The sequence below is a fragment of the Heteronotia binoei genome, chromosome 21 (genome assembly GCF_032191835.1).
Source record: "Heteronotia binoei isolate CCM8104 ecotype False Entrance Well chromosome 21, APGP_CSIRO_Hbin_v1, whole genome shotgun sequence".
NCBI classification, from domain to species: domain Eukaryota; kingdom Metazoa; phylum Chordata; class Lepidosauria; order Squamata; family Gekkonidae; genus Heteronotia; species Heteronotia binoei.
Window position 1 is genome coordinate 53,064,388 of NC_083243.1, and position 22,567 is coordinate 53,086,954.

The window sequence follows — 22,567 nt, forward strand, 5'->3', positions numbered from 1 at the left end:
CAGGGATAGTAGTTCTTTCTTCAAAACAGACCAATCAGCATTTGTCTACAAGTTTAATAAAACCGAGTCAGGTGTAGATGGAATTGTAATCCCAGTTATTTCTGTTATTTTTTCCAGCACTTCTTTCCAGAAAACATTGATCTCTGGGCACTCCCACCAGCAATGAATGAACGTGCCCAATTGGCCACAACCCTTCCAGCAATTTGGATTTTCTTTCACTTTTCCTTTAAAAAGCCTATAGGGAGTCAAATACCGCCTTGCGAAGATTTTGTAGTTTTGCAATCGAAAATAATAAGATTTGGAGTTAAATAAAGGTGATTCCCAAATTTGTTCCCATTGGTTCTCATTTATTACAATGTGGCAATCTTTCTGCCAAGCAGATTGCTGAGTTGATTTACTTGACCACACTGATTGATTTAAAAGGGTATAGATAATGGAGATTACCCCCCTAACCAAAGTACTGCCTTTGTGAAATAATTTTTCCAGAGGATTGAGAGCTCTATTAGCCATGACAATTGGTACAATTTGATGCAGAGTGTGGTGTATTTGAGTATATTGGTACCAAGGGATAGAAATTTTGAATTTGTGTTCCAACTGACCATGGGTACTCAGTTTGCCATTGGTTGTGACATCTATCAGTCTGAAAATATTATTATCCCTCCTCACCTTGAAGTGATTTATGTTCTGACCTGAGGGAAACCAGGATTGGCCCCAGAAATGCCATCAGTGGTGAGGATGCAGGAGAGAGGGTATTTCTCCATTGATCCCATAGTTGCAGTGTGTGTTTAAGAAATTGATTAGACAAAACATACTCCCTTCTGTCAGATTTAGAATTCCAAATAAATTCCTGTAATAGTACATTAGGTAGATTATTTTTTTCAATTTGTACCCAGGCTGGAGTTTCATAAGGGGAAGCGTATAATACAATATGTCTTAATTGTGCTGCTATAAAATATTTGTCAATCAAATTGATGGCCAAACCTTCCATTTTCCGAGGTTTCGCTAGCAATGAAAAAGCAATTCTTGGTCTACGTTTATTCCATAAAAAGGAAGTCCAGAGTGATTGCCAATTTGTGAAGTCTTTTTTTGGGATAGGTATAGGGAGATTTTGAAACAAAAAAAGAAGAGGAAGTAAAAAGGATTTAATAAGATCTATTTTCTCTAGAATAGAGTTCATCTTTGACCATTCCCCTAGTGTCTGTCATAGGTTTATATAACGGTCCATAGTTAACCTTATATAAGTCTGATAGATTCAGTGGAAATAATATGCCTAGATGTCTCCACGTTTTTTCAACCCATTTAAAAGGTAATATAGACTTAATAGTCTCTTGCAACTTCTGCAGAATATTGATGGGGTATATTTCTGATTTATTAAAGTTGATGGAAAAGCCTGAGTATTTACTGAATTCATCTATTTTGTCTGTAAGAGACATTAATGAATTTAAAGGGTTACTAAGATAAAACACCATATAATCGGCAAATAAACTGGCTTTATAAACAACGTTATTGAGATACCCGAGATTTCTGACGCATTCCTGATTGCATAGGCAAAGGGTTCAATTGTTAGGGCAAATAATAGAGGGGGTAAAGGACAGCTCTGACGGGTACTTCTACCAAGATGTAATTCATCTGATCTATAAAAATTAGCATTAATTTGTGTAGAAGGGGAGCTATAAACGGCAAAGATAGACTTCAAAAAACATGGTCCAGATTTCATAAACCTGAGTAGAGTTTTTAAGTAATTTACTTCCACCTTGTCAAACGCTTTTTCCGCGTCCAGAGATAAGCTTAAAGATGGTACTTTTGAAGATTTTGCTAGGTGGATCAAATTAAGTGATTTTCGGATATTGTCTGTAATAGTACGTCCTGGCATGAAGCCGGCCTGGTCTGGATGTATATAATGTGTAATAATCCGTTTCAGTCGCTCTGCAAGTAAAGAAGAAAAAAATTTAAAATCATGATTCAAAATCGAAATAGGGCGGTAGGAGGCGGGATTAAGTTTGTCTTTTCCTTGTTTATGAATTACTATCATTCGTGATTCCAACCAGCTTGGGGGGAGGCACCCCTCTTCCATGACCGAATTACAGGTGTCTAATAATGGTGTTAACAAAGAGGATTTAAAGTGTCTATAAAATTCGATCGGGAATCCATCTCTTCCCGTAGCCTTATTGTTCTTGATTTTTGAAATCACTGATGATAACTCAGTCAAGTTAAAAGGTCTGTCCAAAAAAGATGCATGCTCTTCCAAAAGGAATGCTTTGAAATCAATGGAATTTAAATAGTTTTCAATTTGGTGTGGGTCTGGATTGTTAGATTCATAAAGTTTTTTATAGAAATTAAAAAAGGTTTCAGAGATCTTTTTAGAAGATGAATGTACAACTCCCTGAGGTGTTCTAATTGCATGCACCATATTTTGCAGTCTTTTCTGTTTTGTGCGATATTTCAAAAGTCTAATTGATTTAGAGGTTTTAGTTACATATCTTTGTTTGAGATATAAAAGGGTTTTTTTGAATAGCAGAAGATTCTAACAATTCTAGTTGTTTTCTGACCTGATTTAATTTCCTCAGAGTTTTTTTACCACCGTACTTAGAATGTTTGGCCTGCAAGAAGGCAATACGGTTGTTTAAGTCCTCTATAGATTTCCTTTTGGCTTTATTACTGGCCGAGGCAATAGAGATGAGATTGCCCCGCATCACCACATTGAAGGCATCCCATACATAAGCCTGTGATACCCCACATTGGGCATTTAAAGAAAAGTAAGATTGGATTTATTCTTCTAACTTTTTGTTTATTACCTCACTTGAGAGTAGTAGTTTGTTAAGGGACCAATTCGGGCCTTTTCCGTCTGGCTGTTGAGCAAGCAGGTCACATTGTATCAAGGAGTGATCTGAAATACTACGTACCTCAATTGTAGCATTTTCAATCAAATTGATCAATGATGGAGAAACTAATAAATAATCGATTCTAGGATAAGAATTATGGACATTAGAAAAAAAGGTATAATCTTTGCTTTTAGGATTCAAAGTTCTCCACATGTCAACCAATTTACAAGAGTTGAAAACTGAATTTAGTTCTGTCAGAGACGATGAGCTTCCTTTTGGTATATTAGTGTGTTTTGATTTATCCAGCATCATATCTGCCACAAAATTTAGGTCCCCTCCCACAAGAACATTGCCCTGCTGGAAAGATTGCAGTTCCATGAAAGTTTCCCTAAGAAAATTTAGTTGTCCACTATTAGGTGCATATATTGAGGCAATAGTGGTACTGATTCCATATAAGCATTCATACCAACATTCCTCACTCTATTTGCACTCATTCATAAACTAGCGTATCACATTCATTCAGCCACTTCTCTCTGTAATCATATCAGTCGCATTGTCACCCCCACCCTTACTTCCCGATTTAAAAGACTATTTAATCTCAAGTTTTTCCCATTCAACAATTATGCTATTTAGTTAAAAGATAATCTACTAATCAGTTATATCAATCCAACTCATTCTATTAAAGACTGAAAACAAACAAGGCTCCGGAACAAACAAGGAGCTTAAAATTTTTTTTTTAATCACGAAAGCCCACCCAAAGATTTTGCAGTTAAAACAGCAACTTGGATTGGAAAAAAAGTTTCAAAAAGACATCTAGCAATGTTAATAGAACAACTTATTTAAACTCCTGTATATTATGCTGTAGAGTCTCCAGATGGTGGGTTAGCTTTAAGTATTTCCTCTTCTTCCGTGGGTGTTAATTCTAATGACAGCACCTTGAGTAGAGCTCTGCCTGAGTCCATGTCAGCCGCATTATGCAGGTAGCCGTTTTTATAAACCAAGATGTCCAACGTGGGGCTCCATCTAAATCTTATGTTTGCAGCATGCAGTTTGGAAACAAAAGGTCTTAGCTTCCTGCGCTTTTCTAGCACTTCAGGTGGTAGATCTAAAAGCGCCAGAATTTTTTTCCCTTTGTAGATCAGGGCCCCATTTATTCGCACTTCTTTTAAAATGAAGTCTCGTGTTTTGGGGAAGACAAAATGAACTAAAACGTCTCTAGGCCTCCCTCTCCTGGCCGAAGCCATTACTCCCAGTCTTTGTGGCTATACTTTGTGGCATTACTTTGTGGCATTACTCCCAGTCTTTGTGGCTATAGACATGCTTCCCGCTTCCATTTTCAGAGCTGATTTCAACCAATTTGTTATAAACGTAGCCAAGTCCATAGACCCTCCTCGCCCTCTTCCAGGCCGCGAAATTTTAAATTTGAGGCTCTAAAACGATTTTCTAATATTAGAATTCTATTTTCTAGCATAGCCTCCTTTCTTTTAAGAGTTTTCACTTCATCTTGCAGCACAATGGCCGCTTCAGCCATTTGCTCCGCTACTTTTGTAGTAACAGTGAGTTCTTCCGACATCTCCTGTACTTTAGACTGGATGAGCTTAAGGAAAGAGTCTAAAGATTCTTTAAAGAAGCGATGGATGTCTGCTTTCAGGAGATTTAGATCTCTTTTATTTAAAGGAGCGTCCTCATCTTCTACACTGGGGCTTGGTGGGCTAGAATTATTTGCTGCCATATTTAGAGCCGATCTGGTCACAGGCCTACTAACCTCTTCCAAAACGTCCGCTTTGAAGAAGTCTAAAACAGACTTTTTTCCTTTCTGAGTGGTCTTCTTTTTAGTTCTGTTATGTTGTCCCATCGAAAGCTGAATTTTCTAAGATGCCTGGTGATGTTATATTAGTCGAAATAGGGGGAATGATCAGGAGCTCGATCAGAATGCGTCTGCCATGCTTAAGCGACGCTCCGCCTTCCCCCTCTCATTTTGATATTTTTAAATGAACTTTTCCCCCCAGGATTCTACTCAGCAGCCACAAAAAATGCTGGGCTTATTGAAAACCCGTGTGAAATGAATGAAACAGCATCCATGCAATCTGTCAAAAGGCTCATTATGGAGATTCATAGATTGCAACCCTTGTGTGTAGGGCTTTTTACCATCATCCACCTATGGATAAACTACTGCTGTATTCCCATTTTCAGATAATGTCTGCCCATTTGTGTTCAGTATGTAGCTTGCAAACTGAACAGGTGAGAAGGGAAATCGTTTCATTACATTTGAGGATAAGCATTTTTATAGGACTTAATCTGAGACAGAGGTCAGTCATAAAATGTGAGAGGCAACACTTCTGAGTATGTAAAATCTTACCTTCATGTATGCAGTACTCCATTGGGCCATGTTTCAGAGAGACCAGAAATTTAACTGGCTTTGCTGGGAAAGGAGGCAGGGGTCAGAACCAGGGATGGGCACAAACTGGGGATATGGTGGGTTCATATGATTGCCTGAACCAGTTCATTGGTTTGGGAAGTGTAAAAGTCACCTGGAGTCTTCAACAGGCTCTCTTCCACCCACCCTCCAAATTTGGCAAAGATTGGATTGGAATACGGGAGGGACGGTGGCTCAATGGTAGAGCATCTGCGTGGGAAGCAGAAGGTCCCAGGTTCAATCCCTGGCATCTCCAAAAAAGGGTCCAGGCAAATAGGTGTGAAAAACCTTAGCTTGAGACCCTGGAGAGCCGCTGCCAGTCTGAGAAGACAAGACTGACTTTGATGGACCAAGGAGGGTCTGATTCAGTATAAGGCAGCTTCATATGTCCATATGTTAGTTATAGCCCCATAAAGCAGGTGCCCCCATGAAAGCTCAGCTCTTACAATAAGTAACTCTTCATGCTGCAAAGTGAAAGCAGCTGAGCCAGGATGTCTGCTCCCTCAAATGTAATGCAACGATGTAATGCAGAATGGGAGCTCTGTGACTGGCTCCTAGAGCTGCCAATCAAGCTAAGGACAAGTGCTATGGGTGTTTATAGGGCTCTGAGAAGTCCACCCCCAGTTTGCCTAGAAATTGACTAAATCAGTGCCAGGCTGTTGGGAAAAGTGAACTGCAAAAATGAACCAAATCAATCACAAAGAGCTGAACTGGTTTGTTCAAACCATAAATTGGCCCAACTTATGCATGAATCACGATTTGTGAATTGATTCATGCTCATGCCCATCCCTAGTCAGAATTTCACTTTTCTGGAATACCACACAACCGTATAACCTAGCATGTTACCATAGCTTTCACTTTGTACAAAACATGTTTCTAGATCTTATAAGCACTGTTTTATTGAAGAAATCCTAAGTAATTTATTTATTAAAACATTTATATCCCACTGTTCCTCTTGTTTCCGAGTGGCTTACAATTATAGCTAAACATCCTAACCTAAAACCAAAAGTAAAGTACCAAGACCCCAACTTCTTTTTTAAAAGATGCCGGCTCTTCAAAGTTCTGCCAAACAAGCAGGCCATGCAACCTACTGAGGATCTCCAAGGAGGTAGGCACCTCTCAACTCTTCAGAGAGTCCATTCTGCAGAGCTGGAGCCATGCTGGAAAAGGACTGGACCCTGGTCAATGCTATAATGGCCACTCTCATTGGTGGGCTAGCCAATAGATGGCTTCCTGATGGTCCACAGGAATATATGGAAGAAGACAGTCCATCAAATATGTGGGTTGTGGGCAATGTTCCCTCTAAGCCGTGAAGTCTTGTGAGCAAAAATTCTACTTTGTGAGCTACTGGCATTAAAGTTGAGCTACTGCATAAATTAGTTTGCTTTAGGGCCATTTTTCCTGAGCTGAGACAAAAATGTGAGCTGGAGGCTAAAAAATTGTGAGCTAACTCACACTAACTCAGCTTTGAGGGAATACTGGTGGTAGGTTGTAAAGTGCTTTAAAGGTCAAAATGCACCTGGAAACAGACTGGCAGCCAATGAAGCTGTTTCAAAATAGGCAACATATATTCCCTTTGGCTAGCCTGACAGTAGTTGGACTGCCTCATTCTGAACCAGTTGTAGCTTCCAAGGCATCTTTAGGAGCAGCCCCAATCCAACTGTAAGACTGCAGAAAAATGGACCAGCATGATCAGATCAGCTGAATCTAGGTAGTGAGAAAATTGGTAAGATGCAGCAAGCAGCAAGGTGGAGTCCATGAGCACCCCAAGGTCTTAATCTGCTCTGAAAAAGCCAGCATTACTCCATCTGGTACAAAAGGATTCAGTCTCTCTAGAACAGGGGTGGGAAACCTCCGTCCCAAGGGCCATCTATGGTTCTTGAGGTCATTTGGTATGGCCCTCAGGGATTGCTGGGCCGAACCAAGCCATGTGGCAGCCTCCCTGGGGCCTGGCTGGCCAGCAAGGATTGTGGGGCCCAGCCGTACTGTGCAGCAGCCTCCCAAGGGCCAGGCAGAGATCACAGGGCCCAGATGTACTGCGCGGTAGCCTCCCTGGCTAGGGTGGCCATAATGTCTGAAGGCCAGCCAGGGACACCTTTGTGGGGGGAAGGTTGGGGTGCGCGCGCGCGAAGCGTGTGCGCCGCCAGAAACAGGAAGTGACGTCACTTCCGGTGATGTCATGCCACCGCCGGAAACAGGAAGTGACATCACTTCCTGTGACATCATTTCCCGCGCGCCGCCTGCCGGAAACAGGAAGTGACATCACTTCCTGTGACATCATTTTCCCCAAATGACATCATTTTCCCCAAATGCCACTGCCGGAAACAGGAAGTGACTTCACAGCACTTCCTGTGACGTCCCCAAAAATCCCCCAAATATCACCGCCGGAAACACCAAGATTAGTTATAGAGAGGGAAAGGGGGAAATAAAGTTAAATAAAACTCTTTTTTTACTTTTTTCAAAGTGAGAAGACTAGAGAGAACGGGTTCCACGCTGAGAAGCCAGTCAGATTCCAGTGAGACTGTGCTGCATAATGCAGCCTATTTATTTTGTCCTGTTTGCTCTGTTGGCTCTATCTGCGCCACCTTCATCACTTTCGGGGTGTGGATCCCCCAGTGGGGTGGTCTCCCGACTCCCTCCGCCGGCTGTTTCTGATAGCCCTGCGCCCCCTCTTTCATTTGATATGTGTCCCGTGCGGGTGCCACCCTCCCGCCGGGAGATGCCGCAAAATGAGCCCCCTTGAGGCTTATGGTGGCAGGGCTCGGGGGAAGCGAGCTAGACTGCTGTTCTTTTGAGGGGTTATAGAGTGTTTCGAGCCCGTCCCTGTGGCATAGGTCCCATCGTTGTGTGGCCCAGGGGGCCGGCGCAGCGGCACGCTGAAGCAGCCTGTCGGTCACTTCCAGGTTCCTGTCCTGCATCTCCGCCGGGCCCCGCGTGCGGGTGGGAAAGGCGGCGAGGGAGGGAGCGTCCCTGCGCACGCGCAGGGACGCTCCCTCACTCGCCGCCTTCCCCGCCCACGCGCGGGGCCCACCGGCTCTCTGGCTGGCTAAACCGGGACCTCTAATGGTCCCGGTATAGCCAGCCTGGGAGCCGGGAATAGGGGGCCAGAAGGAGGGAAGAAAGGAAGGAGGGAGGGAAGGAAGGGAGGAGGGAGGGGAGGAGGGAAGGAAGGGAGGAGGGAGGGAGGGAAGGAAGAAAGGGAGGAGGGAGGGAAGGAAGGGAGGAGGGAGGGAAGGAAGGAAGGGAGGAGGGAGGGAAGGAAGGAGGGAGGGAAGGAAGGAAGGAAGGAAGGAAGGAAGGAAGGAAGGAAGGAAGGAAGGAAGGAAGGAAGGAAGGAAGGAAGGGAGGAGGGAGGGAGGGAAGGAAGAAAGGAAGGGAGGAGGGAGGGAAGGAGGGAAGGAAGGAAGGAGGGAGGACGGAGGGAGGGAAGGAAGACAGGAAGGAAGGGAGGAGGGAGGGAAGGAAGGAAGAAAGGAAGGAGGGAGGGAAGGAAGAAAGGAAGGAGGGAGGGAGGAAGGAGGGAGGGAAGGAAGGGAGGAAGGGAAGGAAGGAAGGGAGGAGGGAGGGAAGGAAGGAGGGAGGAAGGAGGGAGGGAAGGAAGGAAGGCCGCCCCCCCCCCACTTTCGGCCTCCTCCTTCCCTGCCTGCCCTGCTTACCTGCTTCCAGGGCGGGTGGAGGCCCGCGCGCGGGGCCTGGCGGCGGCCGGGGAGGCGGCGGAGCGGCTGGGGAGGCGGCGGAGAGGCCGGGGAGGCGGCGGAGAGGCCGGCGCTGGTCGCTGGAGGGCCTCCAGCGCCGGCCTCTCCGCCGCCTCCCCGGCCTCCGCCTGCAGTGTAGGGCCCGCGCACGGGGCCCGGCGGCGGTCACGGAGGCGGCGGAGAGGCTGGTGCTGGTTGCTGGAGGGCCTCCAGCGACCAGTGCCGGCCTCCGCCTGCAGTGGAGGCCCGCGCACGGGGCCCGGTGGCTGAGGCCGGGAAGGCGGCGGAGAGGCCGGCGCTGGTCGCTGGAGGGCCTCCAGAGACCAGTGCCGGCCTCTCCACCGCCTCCCCGGCCTCCGCCACCGCCGCCGGGCCCCGCGCGCGGGCGGGGCCCACCGGCTCTCTGGCTGGCTAAACCGGGACCTCTAATGGTCCCGGTATAGCCAGCCCGGGAGCCAAGAATAGGGGGCCAGAACCGGGACTTTCCCGGGTGCCCGGGACGGTCTGGCCACCCTAGGCCTGGCTGACCAGCCAGAATTGCTGCAGGGCCTGGAAATTACTGTCACAGTTCAGTTTGCACGTGATTATCCCAGATGGTGTGGCCTAATATGCTAATGAGTGTGTGACCTAATATGCTAATATTAGGGGATGTGGTCTAATATGCTACTGAGTTCCTGTTGGTTTTTTTCTACAAAGAAGTCTTGGACCTATGCATTTGCCTAGGGCGATGGGCCTGGTGTGTGTGTGTGTGTGCACCAGATTAGGCTTTTCCCCACATCACTTCAAATAGAAAAATAATTATTTGCATTAATTTTGCTGGCCTGAATCATTCTCCCTCTGTGGAGCACTGTTTTTTAAGCTGATACTTTTTATGGCCCATGAATGATGTTATAAATATCCATATGGCCCTTGGCAGAAATAAGGTTCCCCACCCCTGCTCTAGAATATCAGCCTTCTCAACCAGTATTACCTCTGCCTTGTCTGGATTCATCTTCAGTTTGTTCCGCCTTAGCCTCATGACCCAAGCTGCAAACCACTGGTTCAGAACCAAGATGGATGAACCTGGAGGCTTGTTCTACATACGGGTGACACCCAACCCCAAACTCACTCAGCAGCCTTAGTTTAAGAGTATGGGTGAAAGGAGAACCCTGTGGTACCCCCACAAGACAAATTCCACCTGGTTGATTCTGCAGCTCTGGTGGAGTCTCTGTGTCTGGCTAAACAACAAAAAAAGTGAAACCAATTCCATAGTCAAGCTGAGGGATAAAAACAGAGTGGTCAACTGTATCAAAGTTCAACAGGGAAGACTCTCCAGTCCATCTTTAAATGAAGATCATCCACCAGTGCAAATCCTAAACCATTAATGAAGAGAAACAGGATCTGAATTTAGGTATTTTTCATTAATTCCTCTGGAAGTAGTGTTTTCTTAGGTGGATGTAAGACAGCCACAAAAAAACCCAAGCCTGCTACTTTGTTATCTATTCTCAACACACACAGAAAACAAGGGGCAAGAGCCCACATGCCATGGAAAAAGCTGTACCAGCTTCAACTTTTGGGGATTTTGTAACTTCAGTATTTTGCAACCATTGTCATACTCTCAAGTTTCTTAAAGGCACACACTGCCTGAATCATATATCCTAAGTTTTCTCAAAATCAAGCACTTCAATGATCTCCAACGTACTTTTACAACCAGTGAGATGAAGCAGGAGCTCGTGGACACCACCTCTTTTATACCTGCCTTCTTTAAAGCGATATCAAAAATACGCATTTGGCGTTCACCTGAAAATATGAGTCAGCGAATATCTGTAGGTATTCTTTCAAATCATAAAACTTTTAAAGCTTTGCATTATATAAAGTGAGACTGGGATTTGGGAGAATGCTATGACACAGATTTTGGCAATATGGCACACTTTATAGTCTTACATTCATTAACCTGTATTTCCCCCATTGTCTGAATTACCATCTTCCATGTATAGCAAAAGTGAATTTGTTACTGGAAAAAAGTAAATATGCAAGCATTTGTCAACCATTTAGCTTTTAACACACGTGCTCCCCTTACTTGCTTTTAACACACTTGTTCCCCTTATGCTCTCCACTAACTTGATGGCACAAACATTGCTCATTCCAATGCCTACCTTCCCATGAACTATATCATTTTCCCTTTTCCTGAGGTGAGAGCTGAACTTCTCCAAATCATGCAGCCCCATCCTACAACTTTCACTCCCATTATCTCCTACAGCTGTTTTCTTACAGACTGCCTTGAAGAAGTGTTGGTTACTAGTATTTACAGGTGATCCAAAAATGGCTTTAAAACCCTGATGTGAGAAGGCAGGTATGCTGTGTTTCAAGTAGGTATTTCCTTTTCCCAGTCCAGTTATGTTTGTGACATTCTAGATAAGAATCCTCTTTACTATGGTGGCTGACCTAGGTACTTATGAGGCCTTCATTTCAGCTCTGCTTCTGGTAATGGTATTGCATAGAAGAACAAAGGATTTTTCTTCTAAACACAAGCTAAAATGACTACAAGGATTTAATGGTCTGGTGGAATTTTGGTCTTCTGAACATTTTCAGTATTATCTATGACCCAGCACATTGATCTCATGGGGCAAGAGCCAGACAAAATTCAAGTGCTTCAGCATAAAGTGCAAGAGATTCTTGTGAAAAAATGCACAGAAGAAATAACTGGGATCAGTCAGATATGGAAGATACCACCTGAGGCCTACTATACCTCTTTTAAGAAGTATTGACCCTAGTACACAACATGAGGGATTTAATAATCTACTCACAGCTTGTGGGTTTACAGACTTTACACATTTGTGGGTTTTGGTTTTTGAAGAAAAAAAAAAGCCCAAAGCCACAGCTATTAGAATGCTCTCTCCTATTTGTCCTGTCCAACTGAGGGAAATGGCAAAGGTCCTAATGAAACTACTCCAGTTGAAGTTTCCACTTGGGTCTGTTACTAGCAACGTCTCTTTTGCTGTGGTGGTGGTGGTGGTCTATTTTTAATGTTTTTGCATTTGGGAATGTGTCTCTCGGCTACCTTAGGGGCAAACTGACGTGTGCAGTATGGGCACAATTTGTAGTCTGGATTCTCCATGGGGGGTGCTGGAAGAAGGTCTGAGGTCTTCCCCCCTTTGGAGATTACTCGTTGCACCTCACGAGCCCGACGCAATGTGTTGATGAAAGACTCATGCTTCTGCCTCCAGTTGCTTTGCTTAGATTGCATACTGCCTTGCTTGGAACCATCAGTGCTTTTGGTTGAAGTTTTTTTCTGTAGTGACAAAGGGGAGAAGGAAATCCATTAGTGTAATCATGTAAATCTTTCCTGCCAGTGTTCTTGATGTGAACCCAAACCAGCTGTCATATGTGTGAAAGTGGGACATTTCTAATGCTGTAAATTCCCAATCTTTTGAAACACTTAAACAAATAGAGCCCCATGATACATGTGTATGGCATGTGGTCCCAGGAGGTATGGAGATGGGGCTTATATAGAAAAATGCTTTTTTTAAAGTCATGGTAGCTTCCTTCCATCACATTTCAGGTGTACACTTCCTCTCTAATCCAATGCCACGACTATTTATAATACCTGAATATTGTGGCTGGAGTGCAGATGAAATTACTTCAACTGGGAAGAATTAACAGAATTAACTGTGAAATTGTACAGACTTTCTGAAAGAGCAAGCTTCCTAGCTCCTCTAGTCCGCACTATAATCATATGTGAAATTTTTCTTCATTCCTATGATCCTTTGCTGTACCCTGCTAAGCTCTCAACTCAATGCTGTTTGTAACATGGTTTTACAGATTAGTTGTGGGTGACTCACCTTGATTAATTATGGCACTATGAAAGAAGCTATACAACCTATACTTCTCTAAGCTAAGTCTTGCTGTCTTGAATCAAAACCTTACTGAGACTCCAGTTAACTTTTTCAAACACTTTACTCAACCTAATGTTTGACAGTCACTATACAGAGAGCTGCATTTAAGTGGGAAACAGCATGATATAGTCTGATCTCATCAGATCATGGGAGCTAAGCAGGGACAGTACTTGGAAGGGAGACCATCAAGGAAGACTGCAGAGAAAGGCAATGCCAAACCGTATCTGCTTCTCTTCTTCCATATGCTTTAAGGATTATTCCAAGGATCAAAGAATTGAGCTGCACCTTAGTTAGATATGATGGGAACTAGAGGGTGGTCCAAAAATCATTTGAAATTACATTTTTAAGGGTGTATCAGAGATAGTTTTGCAGAACCATGGAAATCACTGTGCTTCACAGATAAGAAATAGTATACAAGTAGGTAAGTGTTTTACCTGAGAGCCCATCAAGAGATTATAGGTCTCTAATTCAGTGCCCTTTGCTCTGGCTTTACTTGAATCAAATACTTTTCTCTTGGAGCCATGATTCTTGCTGCAGATACTCATGTGCTTCTCCAACCTGGAACAGTAAAGCTTCCGTCCACAAAAATTGCATTCACCCCAGTCTTCTACACTATTTGGTGCCTCTGTGTATGGTAGTGGTGGTGCTCCCACCATACAGTCAGTCTGTCCTAAGGGGACTGCTGTTGGAGACTGGTCATGCCTGGAAGCCACCTCTGCACAAAGAGTTGCATTTTCTTGGGAAACATTTTCTCGAATTTTACTGTTGCTAGCCATCAACCGTTGTTTTTTGAGCCTTTCCATATGGAGCTCTGAGGGAACTGGGATTGTCTCTGTGGAAGCTACACGGATATTCGGAGCAGTTTTCCCAAGACCATCATTTGGCTGGGCTGTAGGTCTGGAAAGATGCCTCCAAGAGATGTCTGCTGCTTTTCTCTCAGGCATCCATAGACCTTGCTCCTTTCTTGCTTTTGCCTCTGCCTGCTGCTTCTCCCATTGGATCCTCCGGAGCTCCTCTTCTGTTCTCCTCAATTTCTCCCTGAGTAGAGCCTCCTTCCTCTGGATCTCCTGCTCCAAATTCCTACCAGCAGCCTCCAGTTTTTGAATGTACCCTGACTCTGCCCTTCTTGGATGAGAAGTTGCTCTCTTTGATTGCTCTACTGAAAAAGGAAAAGGGACTCCAATGTGCTGGGCCTTGGCTGCATGCGCTCTTCCTTTTTTCTCTGAGCTAATGCTAGGGGAAGGAGTCTCTGTAGCTTGTGGGTTTGCCACTTGCCAAGAACTAGGTATGGAACCATTCTCAGCTTTTTGATGAAAGACTGGTTTTAGTGGGTATGCCCTGTCTACACCTCTCCGCTTGGGTCTCCAGAGGGAAGATAGAGTGCTGGCTTGTTTCTTGAGATACCAGTTGTGAGGACCAGCAGACCAGAAGCCAGCATTTTCTGAAATCAGCTGGTTACTTTCTGCAGGTTCAGAACAGGAAGCACTCCGGCCTTTTTTGATACAAACATCTTTCAACTTCTTATCTTTGTTAGACAGGAGTTGTTGCTGGATATTAGTCCTCAGGTGTTCTAATCGTGGCTGTTCTCTAAAAGCCTCTGAATGACATTTCTCCTGGCTTGATGCAGGAAGATTGGGATTGGACACTATTGGATCCACACGGGAACACACAGCCAGTTGCAATTGAGCCATAGCAAATCCTGGGGAAACAGCAAAAGTCAAGTATACTGTGATTAGGTCTCTCATTCTACTGTCTTATTTCCCCCACTATATTAGGAAAATGAGATGCAAAGACTCATCAGTCCCAGGGGGGATTTATAAAAGCGTAGAGGTTGCCCCTGGCCTCCAAGAGTGATTCACAAAATACAATAATTCGGCAAGCACGGCAGCTGGCCCCTTACCTGGACCGCAGCGACCTAGCGACGGTAATCCATGCTACGGTCACCTCAAGAATAGATCACTGTAATGCTCTCTACATGGGGCTACCCCTGACGCTAACCCGGAGACTACAACTAGTGCAGAACGCTGCGGCACGGCTGTTAATGGGGCTACCACGATGGGAGCACATTCGGCCAGTGCTGAGAGAGCTGCACTGGTTGCCTGTTGTGTTCCGAGTTCGCTTCAAGGTGTTGGTATTAACCTTTAAAGCCCTTTATGGTCAGGGACCTGCCTATCTACGGGACCGCCTTTCCCCATATATCCCCCAGAGAGCACTGCGATCAGGGACAAAAAATCTGCTGTCCGCCCCTGGCCCAAAAGAAGCCAGGCTATCCGCAACAAGATCTAGGGCCTTCTCGGTGGCAGCACCAGAACTCTGGAACACCCTCCCAGAAGCTATAAGGGCCCTGCGGGATTTGTCGGCGTTCCGCAGGGCCTGTAAGACCGAACTGTTTAGGCAGGCTTTTCTGGTTGACTGAAAATGGGCTGCCACCGGACATCCTACAGAAGCTGGTGGTCATAGTCAGAACCTAATACCGCCAGACTAGACTGAGATAGCGTAATAGTTTTTAACCTATAAATGTATTATGGTTTTATATGTTTTTATGGAATTGATTGTTTTTATGATATTGTAAGCCGCCCTGAGTCCGCTTGCGGAGAGGGCGGGATATAAATATAAAGTAATAAATAAATAAATAAATAAATAAATAACTGACATATTGGAAAGATATTGAACCAGGATACCAAAGTTTGCCCAGGTGTTATTCTATCCATATCCACTCATGTGATATGACCCCGTGTAGGATCTCTCTTTATCCAGCAGGCTCTGCCCCTCCCTTCATGCACCAGATACTCAAAACAACAGAAGTAGAGACCTGCTGGATCATGTTAGTAGTAGTCCTTCTAGCCCAGCATCTTATTTTCTTCAGTGAAACACCAGGTGCCCAGAAGACCCACAGCAAGAGCACACAGGCCAAAGCCTCCATCTGTGCAGCACAAAGGAACAGGCATTCAGAAGTGTTCTGTCTTCAAGCTTAAAGATCACGTTCAGCATCTAAGACTTACAGCCATTGATGGACATATTTTCCTTGCATTTTGCCTACTCTTCTCTATGCCAGAAAACATAAACCTATGCTACAGAAGCAAGTTCCACAAGTTAGTTCCTCTTCTCAAGATTTTTCCTACACCCCAAAAATCCTTAAGCTGTCCTAAAATCTATACAAACCACGTAGAAAGTATCCCATTAGCTCTAAAAACATTGTTATGATCATATGAGACAGGTCAGATGCTGAATTTAATTTTTTGTACGAACAGATATACGGTGATCTTGTAAGAGGTTTAGTTATTGAACCCGTGCTATGACCTGATTGTTATCTGTTGAAGGCATAGTTTATGGAACTTCCCCCATTCTGGAAGGTTGGCAGTTCAATTAGAGTGGTTGGCTCTGAGAGGCTGATGGATCCAGTTGGATTCCAATTTATTTATTTATTTGATTTATATCCCGCCTTCCCCACCGAAGCAGGCTCAGGGCAGCTCACAACATAAAATCCCACAAAATTAAATTAATGAGTATTAAAATTACACATTGGATAATGAAATAGATATAAAATGATTAAAACAGTTAAAACAAAGTAAAACAGAATATTGAGTTGCTGCTATTCTGGTGGCGATGGCCTTCTTCCACTTCTCCTAAATACCGGTGCCGAGTCAATTGAATGCCAGCTGGAAGAGGACAGTCTTGCAGGCCCTGCAGAACTGCACAAGGTTCCCCAAGGACCTCACAATCTGGCAGTTGGTTCCACCAGCAGGGGGCTACAATTGAGAAGGCCCTGTCTCCTTTGGCCCAGGGATTACTAATAGATTTTGTGATCCCGATCTAAGTACTCTCTGGGGAACATGTGGGGAGAGACGGTCCCTAAGGTAGGCAGGTCCTAGGCCATACAGGGCTTTAATGGTAACAACAAGCACCTTGTAACAAATCCGGTATACTACTGGCAGCCAGTGCAGTTCCCGCAGTCCCGGCTGAATGTGCTCCCATCTGGGGAGTCCCAATAACAGCCGGGCGGCTGCATTCTGCACTAGCTGCAGCTTCTGGGTTTGGCACAAGGGCAGCCCCATGTAGAGGGCATTACAGTAGTCCAGCCTTGAGGTGACCGTTGCATGGATCACTGTTGCCAGGTCGCCGTGCTCTAGGAAGGGGACCAACTGCCTTGCCCGCCTAAGGTGGAAAAACGTGGATTTAGCAGTGGCTGCTATCTGGGCCTCCACTGTCAAGGCAGGCTCCAGTAGCACCCCCAGGCACTTGACCTTGTGCACCATTCCCAGTGGCACACCGTCAAACGCCAGTAGGGGAATTTCTCTTCCCAGACCACCACGACTCAGGCAAAGGACCTCTGCCTTCGCTGGATTGAGCTTCAATCTACTCAGCCTAAGCCATCCAACCACAGCTTGTAGTGCCAGGTCCAGATTTTCTGGGACACAATCAGGCCGGCCATCCATCAGTAGATAGAGCTGGGTGTCATCAGCATACTGGTGACAACCCAACCCATACCTCCAGGCAATCTGGGCAAGGGGGCGCATGTAGATGTTGAACAACATCGGGGAGAGCACCACCCAAGGCACCCCGCAGTCAAGCGCATGCCTCCAGGACAGTTCACCACCAATCGCCACCCTTTGTCCCCGACCATCAAGGAAGGAGGAAAGCCATTCCAAGGCCAACCCTTGAATCCCTGCGTCGGCGAGACGGCGGGTCAGCAACCAATGGTCGACCATATCAAACACTGCTGATAGGTCCAACAACATCAGTACCGCCGAGCCGCCTCGATCCAGATGCCACTGGAGGTCATCCACCATGGCAACCAGCACTGTCTCCGTCCCGTGACCTGGGTGGAAGCGTCATCCAGAAAGCTCTATAACTGTAGCGCTACTGCCCTCTCAATAATTTTACCCAAAAAGGGTAACTTTGAGACCGGCCGGTAATGTGCCAATTCGGCCAGGTCTAATGTCAATTTTTTCAGGAGAGGGAGGACCACAGCCTCTTTAAGATACCCTGAAAACATTTGAGGCCCAACAGCAGTTGTACAAACACCTTGGAATACTAGTCATATGAGGCAATCAACAAGATTGTTCTTCAATGTCCTCTTCTTCCTTCTGGGAGGAAGCCAGCCCCAAAATATGCTGTTATGCTGGGTGTCTTCAAGATGGGAAGATGGCTACACTGTTGTTGGCAGAAGACATGCCAGATCTCACAGAACCCATCTAAAAGATTATGAGGTGGCCATGTGTGTGGTATTACTGCTATCACTGCACTAGCAGAATTTTGGCCAGCTCAATTATTTAAGATAATTTTGTTGTTGAAGACCCCTAGACTGGAGTCCCATAATAAGAGAGAACTAGTAATTCGATGTTATACTTTTACATGATGATTTTTCTGACATCATCAGATATGAACCAGCTTGGATGCTAGTTTGAAACAGTACAGGTAGCAGAGGGGGTCTGGAGTCCCACTCCCATATGGTCCTTTCTGTTTGCTGTCCCTGTGAAGGTAACCACTTGCAGTCTGTTTCATTGACCCTCCTAGTCAATAAAAGTTTGCCAGGCTATACTGCCTAGATGAGGAAACCTCCAATGAAAATCATTAACATCTTATTATCTGAGGGTGTTTCTCAAGTGTGTTAATGGAGGCAGTAATATATCTTTTGTTAAGGAATCCTTTGTTCAGAAAATTCAGTCTCATTATAGGCTAGTTTTGAACCTGCCTTTTGGGGATAAGTTTATAGACACTGGTACAGAGAAACTCCAGGTCTTTCTTCAGGACCAGTTATGGAACGGAGACCGCTTTAGTGACTCTGGTGGATGATCTCTGTTTACAAGATGAGGAAAATATATGAGTGGGATAGAACTGGAGCTGTTTAATTCTATCTAGTCATAGTCTAAAGGTTGTGGCAAAAGATTCAGAATCAGCATTCTTGGAGTTACCCTGCAGAATGTCACAGTGTTCTCTGCTATCTCCATATTGTTTAATATGTATGTGAGATCATCGCTGTCTTTGGAGCTGGGCATCATCAGTGTGCTATGATAACTAGCTGTACATACCTAAGTCTCCTCAGCCACTACCTGTCTGCTGTGGTCAAGTAGCTACCAGGGAACAGACTGCAGTTTAATCCATACAAGAGAATGGTAATTCTGGTTGGCTAAACTGAAACTTTGGACAGGGCTGTGCTGCTTGCCCTTGGGAGATGAAAACTTGGAAGTGACTTTAGACAGATCCCTCTCAGTTAAAATGTAATACTCACCTTGCCCATTCTCATATCACAAAACTGAAAATATACAGCACCCATATATAATTTTATTTTGAAAACTACTGACCCCAAATGAAGTTTTTAATATAACATAAAGCTGATACTTGGTTTAAAAACCAACAAGCAATGATACAGTAACCTGAAGACAATTGCAGCAGATGTTTAAGCTACAGAAGAAGGCACAATACATTTTATTTTAAAGAGTAACATTTGGATTAATGCCTCTCAGACCCCAGTTTTAAACATTCCTAACTCTCAGTGAATGCTTCTGCAAATAAATTTGCTTCATTTATAACCTGACTCTCACCCTAGAGGGTATCTTCCCTATTGTAGCCATAAAATAACCTTGTGAAGTAGTGCATAACTGGTCCAAGGTCACCAAGCAAGCTTCCATGGCAAAGTGGGGATTCTAACATGGGTCTCTAACCACGACCCCCAAACTGGTAGAGAAGGCTACGGCTTCATTAGATATACAATCAAAACATTTCACGAAATAATGCTCACCGCAAGCACTTGGCCGTTCGGTTCTGTACAATGACCTTCCGCCCAGAAACTGAAGGATGAGATGGAGGCTCGGTAGCTATAGCAATCCTGTTTCACGACGCTGCTCCAAACATACCTTCCTCTAGTCTGTCCAACAACTGCTGCCCCGCCTGCCTGCCTGTTCTTATCCAAGCCTCGAGCCCAAGAGGGGTGACTGTTTACCGTAGTCGCCTAGCAACAAGCATGCGGGTGCTACATCCGGTTCCGCGACAATATTTCCCTCGGCTTTCGCTTTTTCCTGAACGTAATTATTCAGCCTCCATGACTCGGAATAATTCGCGGTTCTCGCCCGCATTTTACCCAAGGGGAGCCCCCCCCCCCCGGCAACTGGGCTCTATTATCACCACAGACGCCGAGGCCTCTCTAGCCTCTGGAGAAGATCGCAGCTCTATGATGACAGGAGCTAAGTGCTGAGCCGTTAGTGGCAGTTAGGCTCGTTCCGCGTGGTGGCCCTTGACTGGCTGGGAAAAGAACCACAGCTTTGTGCTGTTGGATACAGCTTGGAGCAGCCATTCATTCGGCAGGTCTCAAGGCTCCCACCCTTTATTCCGTTTATGGGGCTGCAACTATGGGCGGGGTCTAAAGGATTGTCCCACCTACACTTATTTCCTCCTCCCCCCGCTTTGCCCTTCAACCTTTCCCACCTTCTCCATGCCTGGCCTTATAGGGGGAGGCAGTCCAGAGCCTTATGTCGCCTTGGGGCTACTCAGCTGGCGTCTTTATGCCGCAATCGGTGGAGAGTGGTCGCGGGCATTCCCTGTTCCTGCACTGGAAATGGAGTTGGTCTCTGCAAGCCTTAGTCTGTCTAACTGTGGTTTTGCTTTTGATCCAGGTGGTACCTGCTATGGCTGAGGGAGACGGCCTCATTTCAGTGGATTATCAAGTGTTTGGGAAAGTCCAAGGAGTGTTTTTCCGCAAATACACACAGGTATGTGTATTCTGCCCATAGTGTTTCCAGGGCAGCCTTTCTTGCTTGGCATATGCTGCTCAACAGTGAGAATCTAACTTTGAGAGCTCTGGAGGCTTTATATGATGATTTATTTAAAACAGGGCTTTTTTTGTAGAAAAAGCCCAGCAGGAATTCGTTTGCATATTAGGCCACACCCTTGACACCAAGCCAACCGGAACGGCATTCCTGCTCAAAGAAGCCCTGATTTAAAATATTTATAGATTGTCTTTCCACAAACCACTACTACAAATATAAAATATAATGTTTTTTAAAAAGCACCAGTAAAAACAAAAATGATAGGTACAGCTTATTTACCTTGTGGTGGTTGCTGTCAAACAGAAGTTGTAGGTTGTTGCCAGTTCAGACTAATTGCAGTGTCTATTGTGTTGTACGCACCTCTGCTTTTCTTTCATTCAGGCTCAAGGGAAAAAGTTAGGTGTAGTTGGCTGGGTCCAGAATACGGACTATGGCACTGTGCAAGGACAGATCCAAGGCCCTGCTTTCAAAGTACGTCAGCTTCAAGAATGGCTTCGGAAGACGGGAAGTCCCAAGTCCAGCATTGAAAAAGCAGATTTCCGTAATGAGAAGAAAATAACCAAGTTAGAACATAATGACTTTTACATTGTAAAATAATTAAAGAACATTAAATATATGAGAAAGCATGAAACCCCATTTTCTTTTGCTATTAGCTGTAACATTCAGAGATTGCTTTAGTGTAGTGCTATATATTTTTGTTACATTGTTATTAAGTTGACTGAGCTGATATAAAGGCAAATTTGCTGTCCTGAGGATGTAATGTGCTAATATTTTTGGTATTAATAAAGACATTGCTTAAATATACATAGCCCCAATATATGTACAAAAATGAATTTGAAACACTGGGAGTGAGTCACCTGGGAGGACACAAGAGGGTTGGGATTTATTGTCATGCCATCTAAATTATGGTGTTTTTATTGTATACTATTGTTCATCCATGTTCATATATTTATTGTTTTTAGTTTTGTTTCTGTGTTCTAGTTTCAGGTTCTACGTGAGTGAGTAGTATGGCATATAAATAAATGGACGGAGGAAAAAAGAAAAATGGCCTATTCTTTACAGTGAATTTTGTCTCTAATCTGTTTATAAAAATCAGTCAACATTTTATCATGCTCATAATGACCAACAAATAGAATCAAGAGAGATAATGTTATGAAAGGGATGGGCTTAATTCTCAGTGATTGAGGGCTCATGGGACAGATGGCAGGTTTAATCTTCATTTCAGCAGTGTCCCTTTTGCTTTCTCTTGCATGAATATTTAACAGTCATTCCTAGGGCTGAAATAAAGCTCTATACATGGGAATATTCTTCTCCCTTTTGACAGTGCATGCTGCTGGGCCTATACAATATATACATAAGTGAAGCCACATTGGATCAGGCCAATTCAACACTGTCACACAGTTGCCAACCCCTCCCCCCCCAAAAAAACCAGGTGCCATCAGGAGGTCCATTAGTTGGGCTAGAACTCCAGAAGCCCTCCCACTGTTGCCCCCCCCCAAGCACCAAGAATACAGAGCATCACTGCCCCAGACATAATGTTCCATCTATACCTTGTGGCATTATTTTATTACTTTCAGTTTTCAACTATTGATGGACCTTGCTCCATATAGTTATGTAATTCCCCTCTTAAAGCTGTCTGTGCTTGTAGTTGCCACCACTTCCTATGGTAGAAAATTCCATGTGTTAATTACTCTTTGGGTGAAGAAGTACTTTATCTGTTCTAAACCTACTGCTCATGAATTTCATTGAGTGCCCAAGAGCTTTTCTATGTAAGAAAGGAACAAGTGCTTATTTCTCTATCTTCTCTATCCCATGTATAATTTTGTAAGCCTCTATCATGTTACACCTCAGTCATCATTTCTCCAAGCTAAAGAACCCTAATCTCTTTAATCTTTCTTCAAAGGGAAAGTGTTCCATTCCCTTAATAATTTTAGTTGCCCTTTTCTACACTTTTTAAAATGCTATAATGTGTTTTTTGACGTGTAACCAGAGA

At 44.6% G+C, this 22,567-nt stretch overlaps 2 protein-coding genes across 3 annotated transcripts; one reads left to right on the plus strand and one right to left on the minus strand.

The window, feature by feature from the left end:
* Positions 1-10,743: 10,743 nt before the first annotated feature.
* On the minus strand, positions 10,744-20,163 carry ZC2HC1C (zinc finger C2HC-type containing 1C). Of its 2 annotated transcripts, none has more exons than XM_060261263.1 (3): positions 19,666-20,163; positions 13,243-14,507; positions 10,744-12,204 (listed from the first exon to the last, which is right to left on the minus strand). In XM_060261263.1, exons 2-3 carry the CDS (start codon positions 14,497-14,499, stop codon positions 11,893-11,895), a joined length of 1,569 nt encoding a protein of 522 aa, XP_060117246.1. In that variant the 5' UTR covers positions 14,500-14,507; positions 19,666-20,163; the 3' UTR covers positions 10,744-11,892. The 2 variants fall into 2 exon arrangements, with proteins under 2 accessions (XP_060117246.1, XP_060117245.1); XM_060261262.1 differs by having other exon boundaries at positions 19,551-20,118.
* On the plus strand, positions 20,160-21,619 carry ACYP1 (acylphosphatase 1). The gene is made up of 2 exons (XM_060261264.1): positions 20,160-20,517; positions 20,956-21,619. Exons 1-2 carry the CDS (start codon positions 20,278-20,280, stop codon positions 21,169-21,171), a joined length of 456 nt encoding a protein of 151 aa, XP_060117247.1. The 5' UTR covers positions 20,160-20,277; the 3' UTR covers positions 21,172-21,619.
* The last annotated feature ends 948 nt before the right edge of the window (positions 21,620-22,567 follow it).